Source organism: Narcine bancroftii, chromosome 9, assembly GCF_036971445.1.
Source record: "Narcine bancroftii isolate sNarBan1 chromosome 9, sNarBan1.hap1, whole genome shotgun sequence".
In the NCBI taxonomy this organism is placed as follows: Eukaryota; Metazoa; Chordata; class Chondrichthyes; order Torpediniformes; family Narcinidae; genus Narcine; species Narcine bancroftii.
In genome coordinates this window covers 76118563-76140495 of record NC_091477.1, presented here as the reverse complement: position 1 = coordinate 76140495, position 21933 = coordinate 76118563, and the positions used below count along the sequence as shown (strand labels likewise).

Below are 21933 nucleotides of genomic sequence, written 5' to 3'. Positions count from 1 at the left end.
GCGAAGCCAGAAGAGCCCCTGCAGGATTGAGCCGACGGGGAGACAGGAGCCCGTTGTTACCTGAGAGTTAAGACTAATACTCTTTGGATTACTCCTTGACATTACCCTTTTCAAGTGAAACATAAAATCTCAGATCTAGATAAATATTGAGTGCTTTTCATCCCAAAGTCTTAATTTGGCTTTTTGTGGAGATAAGAGAGAAAATTGGAGTAATCAGTGCTAACACATCATCCCTAATGGTGCATTATTTTTCAGAATTGAGGTATTAGTTGAAAAATCTTTTTCAGTTTAACATTTAGTGCCAAAGTTGTACCTAAACATAGATTAATCTATATAATAATGTTTACACATTTTTATTACAAAAAATGTCAGCACATTCTATTATTATGGATTGTCCTTTATCAGTGTTGTATGTGAATTTAAGAGAGTGGCCCTTCTTATTTCATCAGATTTGTATATTTGTCCACTTATGAATCCAAATATCACCCCTGAGAAAGGACTTTCTGAGAATGGTTCATGAAGTCTATTAGAATGGAAATTCACATCTGTCAAGAGTCTTTGTGATTCATTCAATATGTCTATCTTAGATGGCGACCAGTGTGAGCCTAATCCATGTGCCAATAATGCAACTTGCCAGGATCTGATTGGAAGCTACTATTGTCACTGTCCTGAACACTTAGATGGACATCATTGTCAATATGGTAACTTTTTTTTAGTTGAAATAAAATCCTTGTTCAACATTTGCATGCAATATTATCTAAGGTTCTTGTGCTCAACAAAATTAAAGGGCTCTAATTCTAACCTGAATGAGACCATCAATGTAAGAACAGTCAGAATCTGGAATTACCAGCAGTGTTCTACCAGTTCACCTTGTATTTGATGTAATGAGGACTGGCTCTACAATGGAGCTATTACATTATCGAGAAAGGAGGTGGGAGAGGATCGAGTCTGTGAACATCAAGACTATGGAGGCATAAGAGAATGCAGATGCTGGTATAGTCAGGAAAAGATCTGTGATATCTTAATGAAGGGTTTCAACCCAAATATCAACAATTGTTTCTCCACAAATGCTGCCCAACCTTCTGGCTTCCTCCAGCAGGATTTTTTTTTGATCAAGAAAATGGGATTACGGGGATGGAAGGATATTTTCTTATTGCCTCATTGAGAAAGCATTCCTGCTCCGCTTGATCCATGAGTGTTGGTCTAAAGGCATTAAGTGACACACGAGAGACTGTAGATGCTAGAATTCTGAGCCAGAATCCCTTCTGATGATGAGCTCCAGCCTGAAATGTCAACAATTCTTTTTCTCCCAGTGATACTGCTCTCAACCCGCTAAGGTGCTCCAGAAATTTGTTTGTTGCAAAAGGCACCAAATGATGGATTCTTCCTTCTTGTCATCATTTCAATTACCTGACCGGGAAATCCACCTCATCTGTGTTCCATTTATGGAATGTTTTATGGCAGCATACTGTTAACCAAAAAGGGCAAAACATATTACTAAACTAATGTACAACAGAAAAAGTACATTTTCTCTTAAGTGAGTAGCTGGTTAAAAAGCAAAGCAAACACAACCTACAGAAACTTATCACAATAAAAAAGGGTTATTTTACCAGTAAAAATATAGTGACTTTTGAGATTGACAGCCTCATTGAACTAATTTAGTGATGGAAATCAAAAATTGTAGCCACTGGACCTCTGATATAAAATCAGAAAAGTCTGCAACACTCAGTCAGGCAGTATTTGTGGAAAAAAAAGGAGTTAACTTTTTGGGTCAAAGATCTTTTGTTAAAAATAAATCATTTAACAATGGAGTTCCCTCAAGCAGGATTGAGCCACACACTTATATAAACTAAAAGTAGGCATGCTTGTATGGGGATTCACATTCTTTTTAAATGTTTAACTCTTCTATCTGGGGTCATTTACATTTATTAAAATCATACACGAAAATGGTCTGAACACATTCATGATTGTCGGTTGCTCAAAAGTCTGGAGCAAGTTTGCCTTAACTTATTAATAATATTTGAAGTGTAAACCTCAGTTATGCGAAACTCCAGCATAATTCTGCAGTCCCAGAACCACCTGGTCATCCCAGTAAACCCAAATCCCCAATTTTCTCCTTGGGCTGCTAAATGTCAGAGCTTAGAAAACCCAACAGTGCCTTCCTACACCAATATGGTATGCCAATCACCGTGAATCCATCTCAAAATTTGAAGTAGCGTATAACATATAACAATTTACAGATGGAAACAGGCCATATCGGCTCTTCTAGTCCACGCCGATTTACGTGAAACTCCATTAGTTCCACCTACCCACTCCCATGCCCATAACCCTCCAACCCCCTCACATCCATGTACTCATCTGGCCTCCTCTTAAATCACAGAATTGACCCTGCCACAATGACTTCTTCCGGTAGATCATTCCACTCAGCCACCACTCTCTGAATGAAGTAGCATCCTCTTATATTACTCCTAAAGTTTTGCCCCCTAACCCTTAACTTATGACCCCTTGTACCAATCTCCCCTACTCTCATGGGAAAGAGCCTACTCAAATATATATTAAGCATGACCTCCTCCAGTACATTGCCCTATTGAGGCTCTTGTCCAATAAATCCAACAATATTTTTAATGATCCAGTCAAAGATATGAGATTGTGTACCCTACTCTTCTCTTACCAACAGATATACCTCACTTTACAAAACTAGAGTGTTCCTGCAGAACTTTTCATCCCAGAATGGTGTAAAGCAAAGAAGTGATTATCATTGAATTCTACTGGACAATTTTATGAGCATTCCCAGACCCAAAAAAGAACCCACCCAATCATGCCAAATAACATTAACATTTATTATAACCAGGAATGATATGATAAATACACAGCCTATAAATTAGAAATAATGTATGTACAGTATAGTTAGGCTGAGTCTTTAGAGGTTGGGGTGGTGGGAGGTACCAGAGACTGGGATGTAGGAGAAAGGAAGAGCTGCTCAGGGTACCTGTAATGGGTCCTTTGTATGAGGCTGCACTTTTTCTTCATGCTGGAATATTTGCTATTGGGAGTGAGGAATCCAATTTTTACTCAAAGAATTGATTTAAGCACCTCTTGTATTTCACAACTGTGGACATTCTTTCAGGTGGAAAAAAGGGAATTTTATAAAATTATTCATTTAAAACAGAGTTACTTGTAGCAGTATTCTTTGGAACTGGAATTAATAAAATATAGATAGATTCATAGTGCAGAGTTGTTTTTCATGTGTGTTTTTGTTGCTTAACTTAAAAACATATCTTTGCATTATATACTTGAAAGAAAAAAAGAGGGTTTTGTTAAAATAAAGTGCTCCAGTTTCACTCTGCAGTTTTTTGTAAACTCTTCAGAATAAGGCACATGATGCATGGTTTAACCTTGTCATATAATCGGAGTTTCCTTTGCTTAGACTGTTTTTCCGTTTGTTTGTCACCATTGTTATTTAGTCAAATGAATCCAGATCATCCATGGATGTTTAAAAAAAAATTAAACATTTTAATGGTTTCAGAGCTGGTAGCAACAAACTGCTCTGACAGTTATGGTCACTGTGCCCATTTCTGCAAAGAAATTCCAATGAGAAATAGACGCGAATGCTCATGTGCGAATGGCTACAAACTAAGTGACAATGGATACTCCTGCATTCCCAAAGGTGAGGTCATTTTTGATTTGTTTCTAGCTTCAGAGATAACATTAAGTTGTATCAATCAATAATGTAAAGTGTATGGTTCCTGGGTTGACTAATGTAAAGCACCCCTCATGTAGATGAGTTATTTATCTCTGTGTCCCTGTCATCTTCTCCAGCTCCACATCTTTGACAGCTCTGATTTTCCATTCATTTCCATTTGTGACGAAAGATGGGTTCAAGTATCACTCCGCTCTATAATCCAGGTTGATGCTCTAGTGTAAGACTGAGGGAGTTCTGACTTGGGATAAGAGCCCCAAGCCCCACATCTACTTTCTACTGTCGTGAAGCTCAGATACTGGCACCTTCAGGATTTTGGTGGTGCCAGACTGGCACATTTTCCAGTCTCTTGGATGCTATTTCTATTAGATCCTGAACACACTTTCTTAAAGTTGACAGCATAATAGATTTTCCAGTGAACCAAGGGAGTTTAAAGTGAGCATGGTAAAAAAGAACCTCTGAACCTCAGAGATGTTAGGGGCCTGATAAATTTAAGAGGAGTGCAGGAAACTAGGCCCCAGTGAATTTGAATTCAGCATGGAAAGCAGGGCACAGGTGAGTTTAAAGGGAATGCAGGGATTAGCTAGATTGCCAAGTCTTTGGGACCTCTGAACAATGGGATAGTGGATTATCAGAGAAAAACAGTGAATTCTTCCCAGTGTCTTGACCAAAGTTGCTTCAAACAGATTTCATGTTCATTAATAGATTTCATGTTCGTTATCAGCTAGAGATGCTTGTGGGAGTTGCTGTGCTTAAGCTGTACAAAAATACCTGCTGACTTTTGTGTCTACTCCGCACTTAAGTTGAAACCTGTTTCCTACATTGCAAGTGTTTATACTATAAGGTATTTATTGGCTTTGATGTGTTTTCAATTGCCCTGATAGGATCATATGAAACATTTTTTTTTGTGTTCTTACTGCTTGTAAATTCTTACTTTACATCCCTGCATTATAAGCATTAATCTTCCTGGGCCAGATGCTCTAGCATCTCCACCCTAAACCTCTCCAACTCTCTACCCTCCTCAATTATACTCCTTAAAGCTTGCCTCTTTGAGCAAGTTTCAGACACTCTCCTTAACTTCTCGTTTGGCTTGGTATCAATTTTTTAATGTTTGGTAACATTAGAACATAGAACATTACTGAATAGTACAAGCCCTTCGGCCCACAATGTTGTGCCAACCTATATCTACCTTCCCAAATGAACTAAACCCTCCCTACCTCAAAGCCCTTTATTTTACTTTCATCCATGTGCCTGTCTAAAAGTCTCTTAAATCCCCCTATTGTTCCAGCCTCCACCACCACTCCTGGCAATGCATTCAGGCACCCTCAATTCTGTGTATAAAAAAAACTGGCCTCTAATGTCTCCCCTAAATTTTCCTCCCTCCAATTTGTACAGATGTCCTCTGGTGTTCTCTGGGGAAAAAGGTGCTGACTGTCTACCTTATCTATGCCTCTCATAATCTGGTAGACCTGTACATATTTTTTGTTGTTATTAGGTTGTGTGTAGTTGCTGAATCTCTTGGATTATCTGTTGCTGGGTAGGTTAGTGAAATATCTTGTTTTTGTGGTGACTGAGATTTCCAAGATCTGAATGGCTTTCTGGAATTGTGCCTTAGTCTCTGAGTGCAAGAATAAAGACACATTCAAGGTGCAGTGTCTTTGATGTTAACGTCTTCGTAAATAAACATTTATATTTGCCGCTTTGAGAAAAGTGTGGAAATCAGTTTGACCCGCATTCTAGGGACTGGTGCTGGGCTCTATGATACCTTCCGACAGAATCCGCCTCACATCTGCCTTAATGAAGGCTCTCTCCGCCGTGCAATAGCGCCTGCTCTTGGCAACTATGGGCTTGCAGTCTGACGAAAAGTAGTTGAAGAGGGCGGAGGAGTTACCCATAGTGTGGAGAGGCCCCAGGTGGATTGGGGGCAGTCGCTGGGCTAGGTGCTGTGAAGTGTGAGCTGGGGGAGGGGCCCGCCGAGGGTAAGGCTTTGGAGGTGGCACTGGAAGTCCAGCCCTAAGAGGACTGGGGCACAGAGCTGAGGCATAATCAGGAGCCTGAACTCTTGGTATGATCCCCCCCTACTGTCAATTCCACCGAGCAGCGCCCGAGGGACATGATGGAGTGGTCCTGGGCAGTGAAGGTGATGGAAAAGTTCGTGGGATAGATTTTGAGTTTTAGTGTCCAGGCCACATTCGGGTGCAAAAAGCTCTCAGTACTACCGCTATCGAACAGGCATTTTGTTTCCTTCACATTGACAGCAATGTCCATCATTGAGCGCCCGAGTGCATGGGGAATGTCCCTTTTTAAGATGGTGGGTGCCAGGACCATCTTGGGGCCTGAATCACTGCTCCCCAATGGATCAGGCAAGTAGTGGCCAGTAGTTACCTTCTGGAGTGTGGAGTGTGGAGGGTGTCGGGTGAGCGATCGGGTATGCAGTCATGTTGACAATGTTGTCTTGTCGATGTGGTGCAGTCAGGGCCCAGCTGGCCCAAGATGGCGGCGCCCGGTGGACGCACATGGTGTCGGTGCGGTCAGGCGACCCAACTAGCAGTGAAGCTGGAGGTGATGTCATCTGAGCGAGCGGAAGTGACATCTTTGGTGCGGGTGGAAGTTGTCCGGAGGAAGATGGTGGCGTCTGGGGTGAGCACAGGTTGGTGGCTGGGCCGGAAGTGATGTTGGAGGTGAGGGCAGAAGTGGCGGAGCAAGTAATAGCGTAGCCTGGTCCTCGCACATGGAGGTGTTCGGGAGGGCTCCCATCTGCTCACAGAGGGCCACCGCACTCCCGACAGGCCTGGAAAGGCACACCTTAGCGGAGTGGCCTTTCTTCCCACATCAGGAGCAATGTGAGTTCTTCACCAGGCAGCCTTTGTGGAATCACCTGTCTGACCCACACTGAGACCTGCAATACTTACGGGGGCGAGCTGCGCTGGTGGCTGCGATCATCTCCTCCACATAGGGCCCTTCAGCAATGGCGGTCGTTTGCATCTGCCAGGCCGGGGTTTGGGGAGTCGGGCATCGAAGACCTCTGCATGATGAGCTGCAGTCTCCAGGGAGCAGACTGCCTCCATTGTCCTGTTAAGTGAGGCAATGTTTTCCTTCAGCAGTTTGTGTCGCTCCTTGAGCACAGCCCTCGCACACAGGCATCCCGGATCAATTGCTCCACTTTCCCTTCGGTCACCCCGGTCTCGTCCAGGCACGGGTGAGATAGCTCATGCAGGGCCCCCAGATAAACATCTGCTGTCTCACCTGACTGCTGGGACCTGATGGTGAGCAAGTACCGGCGTAGGCCAAGTTTGTTGGGGGCTTGTACGTGCTCTCCAGGACGGCCATTGTAGGTTCGTAGTCTGTGCAGTCCTTGATGGCCTGGAAAGCTCATGGGCCCAGCTTTGTGTGGAGCACCATGAGCCATTTCTGCTTGGTGTTGATCACCTCAGCCTGTGTTAGGATGATTGCCTCAATCACGTGCTTCCAGATCTTGAAGCTTGCTTGGGCGTCCAGGTGTTGGGGGTTGACCTCCAGGCTCCCAATTGTCAGAAACATCTCCAGGGTCTCTTTATAAAATTTTTACTGGAATAAATTGTGGTGCGCTGAGATAACAGCAAGCAAGCACAAAACTCAAAAGACTGTACAACAGACTTTATTCCAGTAAAAGTCTGAAGACCAGTTCAAGCCTTGGTGGCTCCCCGTGTGACTGGCACAGGAGGGGCCAGCACAGGTTCATATTCAGGTCAGCTGACCAGGTGGAATCAGCCCCTTAGGTGGTCTTCCTACAGGTTCAGAGATTTCCCCCTGCAGTAGGCTGGTGATCATATCAGCACAAAGTGCATCAAAGGTACCTCATCATTGTGTCAGGAAAAAGTATTCAGACTGCAAGCGTAAACTTTAATTCAGGGAAGTGCAGAGATGTGGAGTGGGTGAAATGTCAGGGAGACAGAGTTGTCAGAAGTTTCTGAGATACCACAGAAAGGGAAGAGGTGAGGTCACAGAGGGGTTTGAACATGAAAAACTGAAAACTGAGTGAATGTAAATCAAAAGCTATAATTAAACAAAATTGTGGGTTCAGATGATGCTATTTGTCACTATGTGCCCTATTGTATTAGGGGTAACTCCCCAAATCATGAGAAGAATGGTGGTTTATGCTTAGATCGAGATGAGGTGACAATCACTCTGCATTACATTAATGTGAATAATTACAATATACTGCACATTGCAGGAGACTATGGTTGCGGACAACTTAGAACAATGATCAGGTCACGGAACCCTCACGATAAGAAAGATCGTCAAGACCCTCGAATCAAAGGAGGGAAGGTCATGAAAAAAGGAAGCAGTCCCTGGCAGGTGAGCTGCTTTATTGTGACCGAAGAAGGTATTCTGCAGAGACCTAAATACTGGAGCTGCTTCTCTGTTTCAGCTAATATTTCTTTCACTGCAGTTTTCAGATCTTTATACAAGGTGCAAATATAATATTTGAAACTAAAGCAAGTGATTATTTCCTGTCAAGCCAAAACTACTGATTTACAAGTGATCAGAGTAACTTTGCTGTTTTTGTGAGATTATGTTGAAGTTGCTCAAGCCATGCAATCTTCCTCCATTTTTAAGTACTTCTCAACTTATCCTTGCTGACTTTAAAAGTTATGTAAATAGGACCGCAGGCTCCATATTCCTGAACATCTTTTAATACCAAAACAAAATATGTTATATGATGGAGAGGTAGTGAGCCAACATTGCTGAAGTAAAACATTGAAGATCAGCGATCCATAGGATTAACATTGAATCCTATAGCATGTAAGGAAGGCACTTAGTTTGTGCTGGTGCTTGGAAAGAACTACCCCTTTATCAAATAACAAGTGAATTGCCTTTTGAAAATTGCAATGAAATCTGTTTTCAACACTCTTCTGGGCTGTGAATTTCAGAATTTCAGATAACTCAAATTCCTCCTCCTCAATAAATTCCTGCAACCCTAAAATCCAGGATTTTAAATCATTATGCTCAGTATTGGTTGTAAGTGCATACCCGTGTGCAAGCAGTAATAATCATGAAGACTCAAGTCACCTCACTCCTCTTTGCCTTGCTCTGTCAGGGTGTATAATGTTGGGAAATGCAAGTTCATATACTTAGGAAGGAAAAATAGATCAGATTATTATTTAATGGTGAAAGATTGCAGCATGCTGTTGTGTAGAGTGACTTGAGAATGCTTGTGCATGCAAAACTAAAGGTTGATCTGTTAATGCAATCAGTATTCAAGAAGATAAATGAAATGTTGGTCAAGGGATTAAATCAAAAAGCAGGAAGATCTTGCTGCAACCATAAAGCATACTGGTGAGGCTGCACCTGGAATACTGCATGCAGTTCAGGTCTCCTTGATTTAGGAAGGCCAGATACCCTCCTGAATCTAGCAGCATGGTGAGGTTCAAGAAGGTTGAGGGAAGTTCTTTTTTCAGTGAACGGCCAGATCAAGCTTTAATGCAAGAGATGTCCTTTCCACACTTCACGGCACGTTTCACAGATGACCATTAACTCTGTGAGAGGGTTCGACCGCTCTTTGACATATCTTGTTTTTCATCCTGCAGGGTGTCTAGTCACCCTCCGCACCAGGCAAGCCTGTGGAGGAGCTAGTTTAGTCGCCGACTACCCGACCATGGCGGCAGGTCGTACTGGGTTACATAGTACCAAAAGCACTTAGATGGATGACCTGACAAGGTACCACCAAGTTAGACACAATGGAAAGGTGGTTGTTACTCCTTTTTCTCAATAGAAGAAACCAGAAGAAAAATAGTGTCTTAATAGTTTTGAAATTTATATTGAGTTGCTCTAGTTTATCTGTCCAACAGTTAAAAGCCTCATAGTCCTCTAGCTCACACACAGAACCAGCACATTCCAGTTATCAACCAGCGTGCTTGCCCCTATTCCTAGGTGCTATGATCACCAAAGGAGTTTTACCTATAGCTTGAAAATAAAACCCTGCTCACATCCCAAATGAAAACACAATGATTCTTAGACAACTTTAATATAAGTGGTGGAAAAGATCTATGACAATGAGCAAGAAGGGCAAAAAGAACATTAGTGAAACACAAAAGTCTGCAGCCACTGTGATTGTAGGAAAATGCACAGAAATGCTGGAGGAACTCAGCCAGTCTCACAACATCCATGGGAGGTAAAGATATCTTACCGTCAATTTGGGCCTGAGTCCTTCTTCAAGGTACAAACAAAAAAACAGGAAAGCATCTGGATAAACACTGGAGAGAGAGAAGGGGGAAGAACAGGAAGGGGAGGAGTCTAGACCAAAGGCTAAACAGGAAGGGGAGGAGTCTAGACCAAAGGCTAAAAGTGTTAATTGGATACAATAAGAGGAGAGATGAGAATTGATTTTGGCTCTGTGAAAGGAGACAGAGGGCAAAGGAAAGAGACAGAGAGATGGAGTTGGGGCAAGAGGATGGGAGAAGAAGCATTTAACGGAAACCTTGAGAAGTCGATATTAATGCCATCCAGTTAGAGGGTGCCAGGTGAAAGGTGAGGTGTTGTTTCTCTAATTTGCGAGTGGTCTCAGTCTGGCAGTGCATGAGACCATGGGCAGACATGTCAGGAAGGGAGGGAGACATGGAAATGAAATGGGTGGCCACTGGGAGATCCACACCAATGCAGCCAAGGTGCTCAATGAAGTGATCTCCTCATCTGCGATGTGGAGTAGATCAGAATGGGAGAACAATATTTATTTGTATTGATAAAATACTTGCCCAGCATATGTATTCTTTGTCTGTATGTGTGTTATGTCTGGTTGTGGATCTGCATGTTTTGCACCAAGGAGCGGAGAATGCTGTTTCGTCGAGTTGTTCTTGTACAATCAAGTGACAATAACTTGACTTGAAAAACTGAGATGAATTGGCCAGTTATGGCAAAGGCAAAACAAGCAAGTAATTTAAAGTTATGGAACTTGATTTTGAGGTGGTCATAGAGGGGATGGAGTGCTGTTCCTCATTAGATCTCATGATAACAGTGCAAAAAGCCACAGAGTGAAAGTGGAAAGGAGAATGAGGTGACAGGAAATTCAGGTTCACCTCTACAGGTGTTCCACAATGCAGAATTGATTAAGGCAGCCATTGTTGCAATAATGAGGGCCACGGAAGGTTCTTCAAATGAGACCAGAGATGAGATTAAAAATTTAAAAAGAAGCAATCATTTTGCTGGGGTATACCATAGCCTTCCAAACAATCAGCAGGAAATTGAGTAGATATCCAAGCAAATCAAAGAGATGTATGAGGAATTGCATTCTTGTAGCAGGGGAATTCATTTGATTTGTTGGTGAGCACAACATGATTGAGATTTTAAAAGAAATAACAAAATATATTGGTAAAGATCATGTGGTTAATTTAGTTTTTGACAGGGCCTTCATGGAAGCTGACTCAAAGGATTAGAGCCATGATTACAAATTTGATCCAAAACTATCTTGGTAATAGGAGACAGAGGGTGACATTGAGGGTTGCTTTTGTGATTGGAAGCTTATGACCAATGGTGTGCTATAGCAATTGATGCTGGGATCAAGGGTCAAGAATCCTTTCATCGTCATGTAATAATACTGTACTTAAAAATGTAATATACATGATATACCTCAACTTTTGTCTGCCATAAGGCAAAGGGTTGCCATGAGCATACCCTGGCATCCCTAACAGTAAGAGAAAGAGAAGCAAAAGAGAGTCCCCTCAGAGACACCTCCAGTGCTCCCGCAGCCCCTGCAGCCACACAGACCCCTTGTATGAACCATCGGCAACCTGGGCTCCAGATCCAAACTTCTAATTCAATCTGGAAGCCTTCAGCACCCGAGGCCCTTTGGGAGCCCTTCTTGCCCTTGGCACCTTCTCAAAACCTGGATCTTTGCTGTTTACGCATTAATAATATGGATATGAATTTATAAAGTATGATTAGTTAGTTTAAAAATGAAGCAAAAGTTGGCAGTGCCATAGATAGCTAGAATATTACAGGAGAATATTTATTGGTCATCTTGTAAATTGAACAGAGCAATGGCGAATGGAATAGAGTAAGATAATATATTTTAACTGGCCTTTTAAGTGGTTAGACATATACTATAAATGGCAGGGCCCAAGAAAGTACTGAGAAACATGGGGAACTTATTCTATAATCCATTGATCCCTAAAGGTAGTGGCATGGGTAAGTGTTGAAAAAGGCATATGGTCTGTTGTCCTTCATTGACTGGGGCATAGAATGTATGCACATGGAGGTCATGGTTAGACCACAGCTTGAAGTACTGCATGCCAAACCACAGGAAGTTGTCCTTGGAGTGGAGAAGCTGATGGGTGATCTGACAGAGGAATACAAAATAGGAGCATAATTAAAATATATTTGGCCAAGTATTTAAATCACCAAGGCAAATAAGATGCAGACTAATTGCTTGATAGTTGGCGTGAACATGGTTGGCTGAAAAGCTGCTCCTTTGCTGCATGACTCTAGTTTATCTGTCTGGCAACGGATGCAGATGGACAAAATCAGCCTTTTTATTTTCCCGAGATACACGAGAGGCTGCAGGTACTGGAATCTGGTGTAAAAACAGCCTGCTGGATGAACTCAACCGATTGTAGCATCAATGAGAGAAAATGAGTGGTCAACATTTTGTGTCAGAACCCATCATCAGTCTTAATGAATGGTTCCAATCTAAAGTACCAACCATTCTTTTTCTCCCCCTGATTCTGCTAATCTCTCCAGTAGATTGTTATTGGCTTTTTTTTTAATCCTTCCCTCTGACCTATAAACAAAATTTTGATATCACCAACATTCTTTACATCAGTGATAAGACCTTTAAAAATCAACCCATTCTTGGAATAGTCTTCTTTCACTTGACCCTACAGTTTTAGTAGCTTTTAGGGGGCTTGGAGTGAAGTGATCTTACTGTGTTGTGGGTGAAGATTTCATTTTATGAACCTTGTGAATGACTCTTGCTTGTGGAGTTGGATTTAATGTTCATGAGGCCACTAAATCTTTTGCTGACAGGTCCTTCTCATGAATATACGTGGACAGTTCATCTGTGGAGGGGTTCTAATTCATCGATTTTGGATCTTGACTGCTGCTCATTGCGTGGATGGAGGAGGACGATTTAAAGTCACACTTGGTATGGGAAACTTGATCGTGCTTGCTTGTACCTCACAGCTACTACAGCTTCCTGGACTCTAACGTGAAGTGTGCACCTCACTGAGTAAAGCTCACAATTTCTAGATCCAACAGGAAATTGCATCAAATAACTCTTTGGTGCCCAGAGTGGTCTTATTTGGATTCTATTCCTCTTCAACTTGTTCTTTGTAGTCAATATCATCCAAAGGCAAGGATGAGTTTTTACCTGTATGCCCATCAACACCACGTGGCATCACCTTCACCCTCGTGACAATGCTTTCAGTAGCTGAAGTGCACACACTGAACTACCTCTTCAATTCCCTCTTCTTGATTAAGTCCACTATTGAAACTATGACAACATCTTTAACAAACAAGTCATTATTTTCTCACTGAATAGGATTTTAAATTTTGGTTTCTGGAGGCATGTATTTTTTTTTTAACTGGTGAAATGCCAGACCTGATCTTTGATGGTGAGTGTTCAGTTTGATTCTTCTCCACGAAATACTTTTTTTTAATTTCAAGGCACACCTGAGAAGGAATGGGAGCACAGGCCCACTACCTCGGGTATGCCCTCCCCCCCCCCAAGTCATTTTTGGGCCTCCCTGGGCTCATGTCTCAGAATATAGGTCAAGCATATAAATGGACATTGGATTTTCCAAAGTCCCACTTCACTCACTTCATCATTCACCTATCAATATAGGAAGATTGGGACAGTCCATAAAATCTCTCCTTGGACTGCAGTGAGCCTCTCTGCAGGTTCCATTTCCTGACGGCATCCCAAAAGAAGTCAGGAAACACATCAGAACAGATAGTCATGCCTGAGAACCCTGGTGCCTTGGAACTGTTCCTAACCCAGCACAAGGTCTTGCTGATATTTCAGATAATGAATACACCAGGTTAGGTGAGGCAAAAGCATACTCCTCTTTTCAAACGATTGCTTGGTTGTGGGGATCAGTGGAGGGAATCAGTCCTACAGCAGAGTTGTTCTGTTCATTTCCATTGATAGTTCGTGAGAGATGCAGACTGACTCTTAAAGGATAATAACTGCTAAAATGATTATATCCATCTATGTTTCAGGTGAGCATAACAGAACAAACCATGAGAAAACCGAGGATACTATTCTAATCAGTGTCGTCCATATCCATCCCAACTTCAGTCGTGCCACCATGGATAGTGACATTGCACTCCTCCGATTAGCCGAGGCTGCCATCTTCACTGATTTCATCCTACCAGTATGCTTGCCCATTCAAATAATGGCAGAGGAAAAACTTCTTATTCCAGGAACTAAAGTTGTAGTTACTGGTTGGGGAGCTATGGATGAAAATAATGACAAAATCCGCCCCAGTACTCTTTTATTCATCAATATTGAATTGGTTTCCCAGATGGAGTGCAGGAATAAACTTGGCAACCGTATTACGGGTAACATGATCTGCGCAGGAGAACCGAGTTTCCGTAAGGATGCTTGTAAAGGTGATAGTGGTGGACCTATGGTCATAGTATCCAATGGCACGTGGTTTCTGGTGGGACTGGTCAGCTGGGGAGAAGGATGTGGCCGGTTCCAAAAATTTGGTGTTTACACAAAAGTGGCCAATTACCTTGAGTGGATATATTCAGTAACTAAAAGCTAATTATTTTCTGATCTATTCTGCTCAGATCTACAGGCTATAGTGATCTTTCTAATCTCTCAAATTCATCCACAATTGTGTTAAATAATAATGGACAAATATGTCAAGCTGTATTGATAGAAGTTGTTAAACATATAGTGCATTACTTTGGCCTCAATCTTCCACGGTGAAAAGTTAATGTGACCAATATTCAAATAACTATTTTGCATTATGAATTATGCTAATAGTTTAAATAGACTAGTAATTCAGCATCACCAAAAAAAATTAGTTAATACCAATCTCTCTCTTGTTTTGCTTCATAACCAACATTATAAATGTGTTCCATGAAGATTTGTTTGTCCCATGTTCCAAACTGGATATGTTGAATATGATGATTGAATCATTTTACATGGATTACACCTCCCAAGGTGGTCAATATGGTACATTTTTCATTTGTGCACAATATAATATTCAATTGGACAAAACGTTTATGTTTCTGATTATCCATTACTGAACTCTCAATTCTAAATCTGCCTTTGGTAGAATCTTCCAAATAGACAATTGGAGACCTGGGTTCAATCTTGACCCCTGTGCTGGTTCGATGGAGTTTGCTCATTCTCCCTGTGACAGCATGGTGCTACAGTTTCCTACCATGCTCCCAAGAGGTAGGTTCATTGGTCACTCTGGATTGTAGTGGTAGAACCTGAGGTGAGTTGATGGGAAGGCGGGATTGATGCTGACGGATAATTGAAGGTCAGTGCAGATGCAGTGAAGGGCTGAAGGGCCAGTTCCTTTCTGAATCTGCCTCTCACTGTATGACTAACTTTCTTCATGCATCCGATTTAGTAGTGAGCGAAAGATAAATTTACAAACAAATAATTTCCACACTTTCCGGTGGAATTTGCTGAATAGTAATCAAGAGCAAGAACTCTAGATATGTTCTCTCATGCCCAAGGTGAAATTCAGCTCTATAGTGTTCAGTATAGGATATGGGTTAGGGTGAAAGGGGGAATTTCTTCACCCAGAGAGTGGTGGGAGTGTGGAATGAGCTTCCAGCTGAAGTGGTGAATGCGGGCTCAATTTTAACATTTAAGAAGAATTTGGGTAGGTACCCAAGATGGGAGAGGTATGGAGGGCTATGAGCTGGGTGCAGGTCATTGGGACTAGGCAAAATAAATATGGTTCGGCACAGACTAGAGAGACCAAGGTGGCCTGTTTCAGTGCTGTAATTGTTCTATGGTTCTTCATCAAGGCTAGTGAGGTCTAAGACAATGGAAGGAAAGGCACAAACTCACAATTTGCCTCCTTCATCACACCACCAAGAAAAAAGTTGCTATATCAGGAAGAATGTGTATTTAAAGAGGAAAAAAAATTGTATAAAATGGAAAAGTAAAGAATCTGAAAATTATACAGAGTTGGATATAGAGATTAAACTGGGTTGAACATGTAATGATTAAACATTATATAAATGGACTGGGCTGTCATTTAGAGGAACTTCTGAAAACATCATGAAATATTAACTCTGATCCTATTTAAGTTCTACATAATAAAGGTTTCTTTCAAGATTCAGCATTGATTTGTTTGGTGCATTTTCAGTTTAGCCCACATTGCAATGTAATTCCTGAAGAGAATAAAATATTTTGAATGGACAGAGCCAAAAATGTTGAAAAGAGCAATGTTAAGGCAAAAAAAAAAAAATCTTTTCATATCTCTCACTGTAGGAAATTACACTTATTCACTCACCAATTGTTTCTGCAGAATTTACTTTATATTGAACCTATATGGCATTCAATAGCTATCTTACCCCAAAAAAATCTAATTAACAGGTATTTTATGTACAATTTGTATTATTTAGCCATTCTTCTGTAGAAATTATTTTGCCTTTTACAGGAGGATCTGAAGTAGATCTAGCTGTAAGCAATGGATGCTCCATTTAAGCATGATTGCTTGCTAGATAAATGGACTGCTATGTGACTTGGCCATCCTCAAACCTCTTAGCTGATGTGGCTATCTCAAAGTCATGTTTCATGAATCACTTAATTTTATAGTAAAGGACTTAATTCATCCAAAAACAAAAACAGTTGGATGCTGTGCTTTGCAAATATCTGCTGTGTTATGGGCCCAGAGGACCCCAAAATCCACCAGCAATAGAAATTCACCAAGACAAATGGTTACTTAAACAAAAGTTGCTTTTAATTATCTTTAAACATAAAAACAGGATCAAACTTTAACTTATTACTATTAACTTAACCCCCTCTTAATTCTAAGCACAGGTAAGTAATGTGTGTGTAAGTTCAGAAAAGTTCTTTGATTCACAGTTCAATCTCACCTCTCACTCCTCCAAGTTCATTGGTTGCAGGTAATTCTTATACTGTGCACAGAATTTAACATTTATGAATTTCACCAGGTTTTGGTGCTTGAAAGGTAAATGGTTATTGCTCAGAAAGGTTCTTGTTGGTTTTCAGAGAGAGATTTGTTACTCATTGGACACAAATTGATTCCTTCCGATCAGCCACGTCAGTGTCTTGCTGAAGAAACTTGCCCCATCAGGGTTTTCCAGATGATAATCTCTTTCTTTCAGGTTATCACAGAGTTCCTTTTCTGTTTCCCTTATTTCAAATGAAACATTATACAGCCAGCCATCTTCTCCAGTATGGACCACAAGGGCTTTGACCAGACTGAACTAAGAACACACAACCCATCTTCCAAATGGGGTTTTCCACAAGCTTTCCAGCTTGTCCTGTTCCAGTCCCAGATGCTGCTGCTGAACTGTATAACTGAATTCTCTCTCTCTCTCTCTCATAAAAATCACATGACCCTCTTAGAACAGCCAATTGCACTCAGACAGACTGTGGCTCTGGACCTAATCTTCTGAGTTTGTTCATCTGTTCCTTTCCAAAACAATAATCCATTTCTCCACAGCGTGTCCAATTAACAACTACTTGTGAAGTCCTTATAGGCATTCTTCAAAGTTTTTGCAAAGGCACCCAGAGCCTGGACTGTCTAGTTTGAGCAGAGCTCTGGCATTTTAAATGAGATCTGTTTTGAAGTGTTTGTAGCTGATCTACACTAAAAATAACCTGCCACAATTTATCTCCTTTAAAACATATCTATATACAATATAAAATATAACAATCTGTCACAGCAGCTTTTGATTAAAGATGGACTCTTCTGGTTTGAGTATTGTGGAGAAAGGCAACAATCTTTGGTTGCCCCTTGGTGTTACTTGATAAGGCATTTGACAAGATCCTCAATGGTAGATTAATTCAGAAAGATATGAGGCATGGGATCGATGAAACCTTGGCTGCATGGATTCAGAACTTACCTGCAGAAAGCAAAGGGTGGTAGTAGTAGATGGCATTTATTCTGACTGGATGTTGGCATTCCACAGGGATCTGTTCTGGGACCCCCTGCTCTTTGTGATTTGGATGAAATGAAAGGGTGGGTCAGTAAGTTTGCAGATAACAAAAAAGTTTAGAAGTGTTGTGGGTAGTGTAGAAGATTGTTATTACAGGATACAGACAGGAGGAAGAGTTAGGTGAAGAGATGAAAGATGGAGTTCAGTCTGGATAAGTGAGATGATGCACTTTGGAAGGTCAAATTTGAAGGCGGAGTACATGATTAATGGCAGGATTCCTATCAGTGTGGAGGAACAAAGGGATCTAGAAATTGAAAGGTATAGATCCTTTAAGTTGTTACGGGTGGTTGAGAAAGTGTATATTGTGTTGGCCTTCATTATTCAAAGGATTGAGTTCAACTAGATAATGTTGCAGCTCTGTAAAAATTTGGTTAGACTACATGGAGTATTGTGCGTAGATCTGATTGCCTCATTTCAGGAAGGATGTAGAAGCTTCAGAGAGGATGCCGAGGAGATTTGCCAGAATGTTGCATGGAATGGAGAACATGTCCTTAAGAAGCAATGTTGACCGAGCTGGGGCTTTTTACTTTGGAGTGACAAAGGATGAGAGTGTGGCAGCCCATCGCAGCTCCCCCAAGGGACCTCACAAAATGAAGGACGAACACGTCGATCTAGCAAGCTGCACGAGGCCCGCAGGGCTGCCTTCCAGTTGGCCACAACCAAAAGAGCTTAACTGGCTTATCAGGGAAAGCAGATCAGAAACACACCAATCAGTGCGGAGATGGTTTTGACCACACCCCTCAGCTTGAGAATAAAATCAGGGCTGTGAGCCCAATAAAGCTGAATGTGTTAACAACACCCAACTGGGGTTCATGTCGTTCTTTCTGGGAACAGCATGTTCTTTCTAATCTAACCTGCGTACAGCTATAACCTCTCCTGTGCTCTAGGCTCCGTAGAGCCATAGCTCGTAGCAGCTCACTACAAGAGGAGACTCATGGAGGTCTATAAGATTATGAGAGTGGAGGGCCAGCACCATTTTCCTGGGGCAACAATAGCAAGTACTAAAGGACATCTGTTTAAGAGAGTGGAGAAATATTTAGGGGAGACATCAAAGGTAAGCTTTTTTTTTACACATACAGTGTTAGGTGTCTGGAATGCATTGCCAGAGGTGGTAGTTGAGGCTGATACAAGAAGATCATTTGAAAGACCTTAGATAGGCACAAGATAAATAAAGGGTTGGGGGGTGTGTTTGAAAAAGTTGTTGTGGAGTCGATTTATATACAGTACCCTCCATAATGTTTTGGACAAAGACACTTGTTTTTCTTTATTTGCCCCTGTGCTCCACTGTTTTAAATTTGTAATCAAACAATTCACATGTCATTAAAGTGCACATTACTGATTTTATTCAACGTTATTTGTATACACTATGGTTTGACCATATAGAAATGACAACACTTTTTGTACATAGTCCCCTCATTTCAGGGCACCATAGCATTTGGGACATTTGGCTTTACAAGTGTTTGTGAGTACTCAGATATGTTTAATTAGTTCCTTGGTACAGGTATAAGAACTTTGCTTCTAAGTTTTGATTACCTTTGGAGTCTGTAGTTGCCATTTTTCAACATGGAAACCAGTGTGTCCATGAAAGTCAAAGGAGCCATTATGAGGCTGAAAAATAGAATAAAACAGTAAGAAATATTGCCCACACATTAAGATAACCAAAATCAGCAATTTGGGATATCATTAAGAAGAAAGAGTATAGTGGTAAACTCAAAAATCGCAAAGGGATTGGTGTACCATAGAAGATCTCGACTGCTGACGATGGAAGAATTCTCATCTTAATGAAGAAAAAAATCCCCAAACATATGTCAGAAACAATCTTCAGGAGGAAGATGACGACTGTCCGCAGAAGACATCATGAACAGAAATATAGAGGCAAACCATGAGTTGGCTGCAGAAACAGAATGACCAGATTACAGTTTGCGAAGAAGTTTTCTAAAAAGCCTGCAAGATGCAAACCATGGCAAAGGTGGTACATTTTGGATCTTAGGCAGTTCCCTTACACCTCCACACTTTGCTCTTGCCATCACTCAGACACAGATTAAGCTTGGTCTCATCTGTCCACAAGACCATATCCCAGAATTCTGCAGGCTCTTTTAAATACTTCTTGGCAAACTGTAACCTGGCTAGCCTTTCTGTGATTGACAAATGGTTTGCATCTTGCAGGGTAGCCTCTGTTTTTCTGTGCATGAAGTCTTCTATGGACAATGATCATTGATACATCCACAACTGCCTCCTGAAGAGTGTTTCTGATCTGTCAGACGTGCATTTGGGGATTTTTCTTCATTGTGATGAGAATTCTTCTGTCTTCAGCAGTGGAGATCTTCCTTGGAATATCAATCCCTTTGTGATTACTGAGCTCACTTGTACGCTCTTTCTTCTTAATTATGTTCTGAACTCCTGTTTTTGTCACCCTAAGGTTTGGGTAATCTCTCTTACTGTTTTATTCTTTTTTTTCAGCCTCATAATGGCTAATTTGACTTTCATTGGCACAACACTAGTCCCATGTTCAAAAATGGCAACGACTCCAAAGGTGATCAAAAACTTAGAAGCAATGAAGCTCACTTATGCCTGCTCCAATGAAGCAAATGAACACATCTGAGTTATCACAAACACCTGTGAAGCCAAATGTCCCACACATTATGGTGCCTGGAAATAAGGGGACTCTGCATAAAAAGTGCTGTAATTCCCACATGGCCAAACCAAAATGTATACAAATAACTTTGAATAAAATCAGGAATGTGCATTTTAATTTTATGTGAATTGTTTGATTATAAATTTTAAAATGTAGACCATTGAGGCACATAAAGGAAAAAAGTGTATTTGTCCCAAATGCTATGGAGGGCACTGGAGGTTGGCACAACATCGTGGGCCAAGAAGTGCTATAATGTTTTATGTTCTGCTTCAGGTCAAGGAAGAAATCTTTTCATGTAAGTATGGTTGCAATGGTAGCTATGTCTTTAAAGAATGAAAGAAAAGATACAAGCCATATTCAGTAATAACTTGAAACCCAAAACAAAGTGAACCACAGCTAAAATAACAAGACCAGCTTTGGCATCTTAAAACGTGGAGGACATCAAGATATTGGAAAGGACATGGAAGAAATTCACTAAAATATTGCCACCTGTGGAGAAGGCTTTGAATAACGCAGAGATGCAGGAAACTTAGGACCAAATTTGAAAAGGAAAAAGTATGTATCATGGTTAATGTGGTGTATGGTGTGAAAAATAAAAAAAATTTAAAAAATTTAAAAAAAGATAAAGGTTAGTAAGAGTTCAAAATTGCGGGTGGGCTTTAACCGTGTAAATGGAGAAACGATTTCCATTGGTTAGTAGACCAGTAATCAGAGGACAAAGTCTTCTCACTGAAAGGGAAAGGTTATGACAATTATTTTATGTAGAGTTCTGTTGAATAGGAAATGCCCTTAGATTTTCGAAGTGGCAAAAAAAGGAAGTTTAACTGAGGTACATAAAATTATAAGTTGAACAGAGGAGCATTTAAGAATGTAAATGTGCACGCAGCATTTCATTACAATATTTGAAAATAAATGATCTATTCATATTCTGCTTGCTGTTTACAGGAGATCTCCATTTACAAATTGACTAATACATTTCCTGCATTGCAATGGTGACTATATTTAATTGACTGTGAATTACCAAGAGCAATTTGTAAAGGAAATAAAAATGCCAGCGTAGTACACCTTTCCTCTGAATTAGATATTCATAGTCCACTATGGTAGCTGAGAGGCTTTGCACTGGAAATTGATTTTGGAGTTTTCTCCTGCGCCTTCTTCAAAACCATGTGAAACGGCAAGAACTAAACTCCAAATGAGTATGTGGTGGGATGAAATATTATGATCATCACAGAAGCAATGTTCTTTGTATATAAACTCAACGTCCTACTTGAAAAAGAAATGGTGGAGCTGCTGCAACAGCTGGAACCTGAGAGAGCGGGGAGTGGAGACACAGCGCTGTTCAGCCGGGACATACTGCCCAGTCCTGACACCCTCAGCTCAGTACAGGTTTTAAGTGGCCTGTTAAAGGAGCCGACGGTGTATTTTTTTGAAACCACGGAGGTCCGTGCCCAAGATGGTG

General features: G+C 41.1%; 1 protein-coding gene across 1 annotated transcript in view; it reads left to right on the top strand.

Moving 5' to 3' along the window:
* LOC138742302 (vitamin K-dependent protein C-like) overlaps positions 1-15990 on the top strand; it is a 47534-nt gene extending 31544 nt beyond the window's left edge. The window contains exons 6-10 of the mRNA XM_069896543.1: positions 588-701; positions 3527-3667; positions 7914-8038; positions 12701-12818; positions 13895-15990. Of these exons, the coding sequence (XP_069752644.1) occupies positions 588-701; positions 3527-3667; positions 7914-8038; positions 12701-12818; positions 13895-14445 (1049 nt within the window). The 3' untranslated portion in view covers positions 14446-15990. The remainder of the gene's footprint in view (positions 1-587; positions 702-3526; positions 3668-7913; positions 8039-12700; positions 12819-13894) is intronic.
* Positions 15991-21933: the final 5943 nt, after the last annotated feature.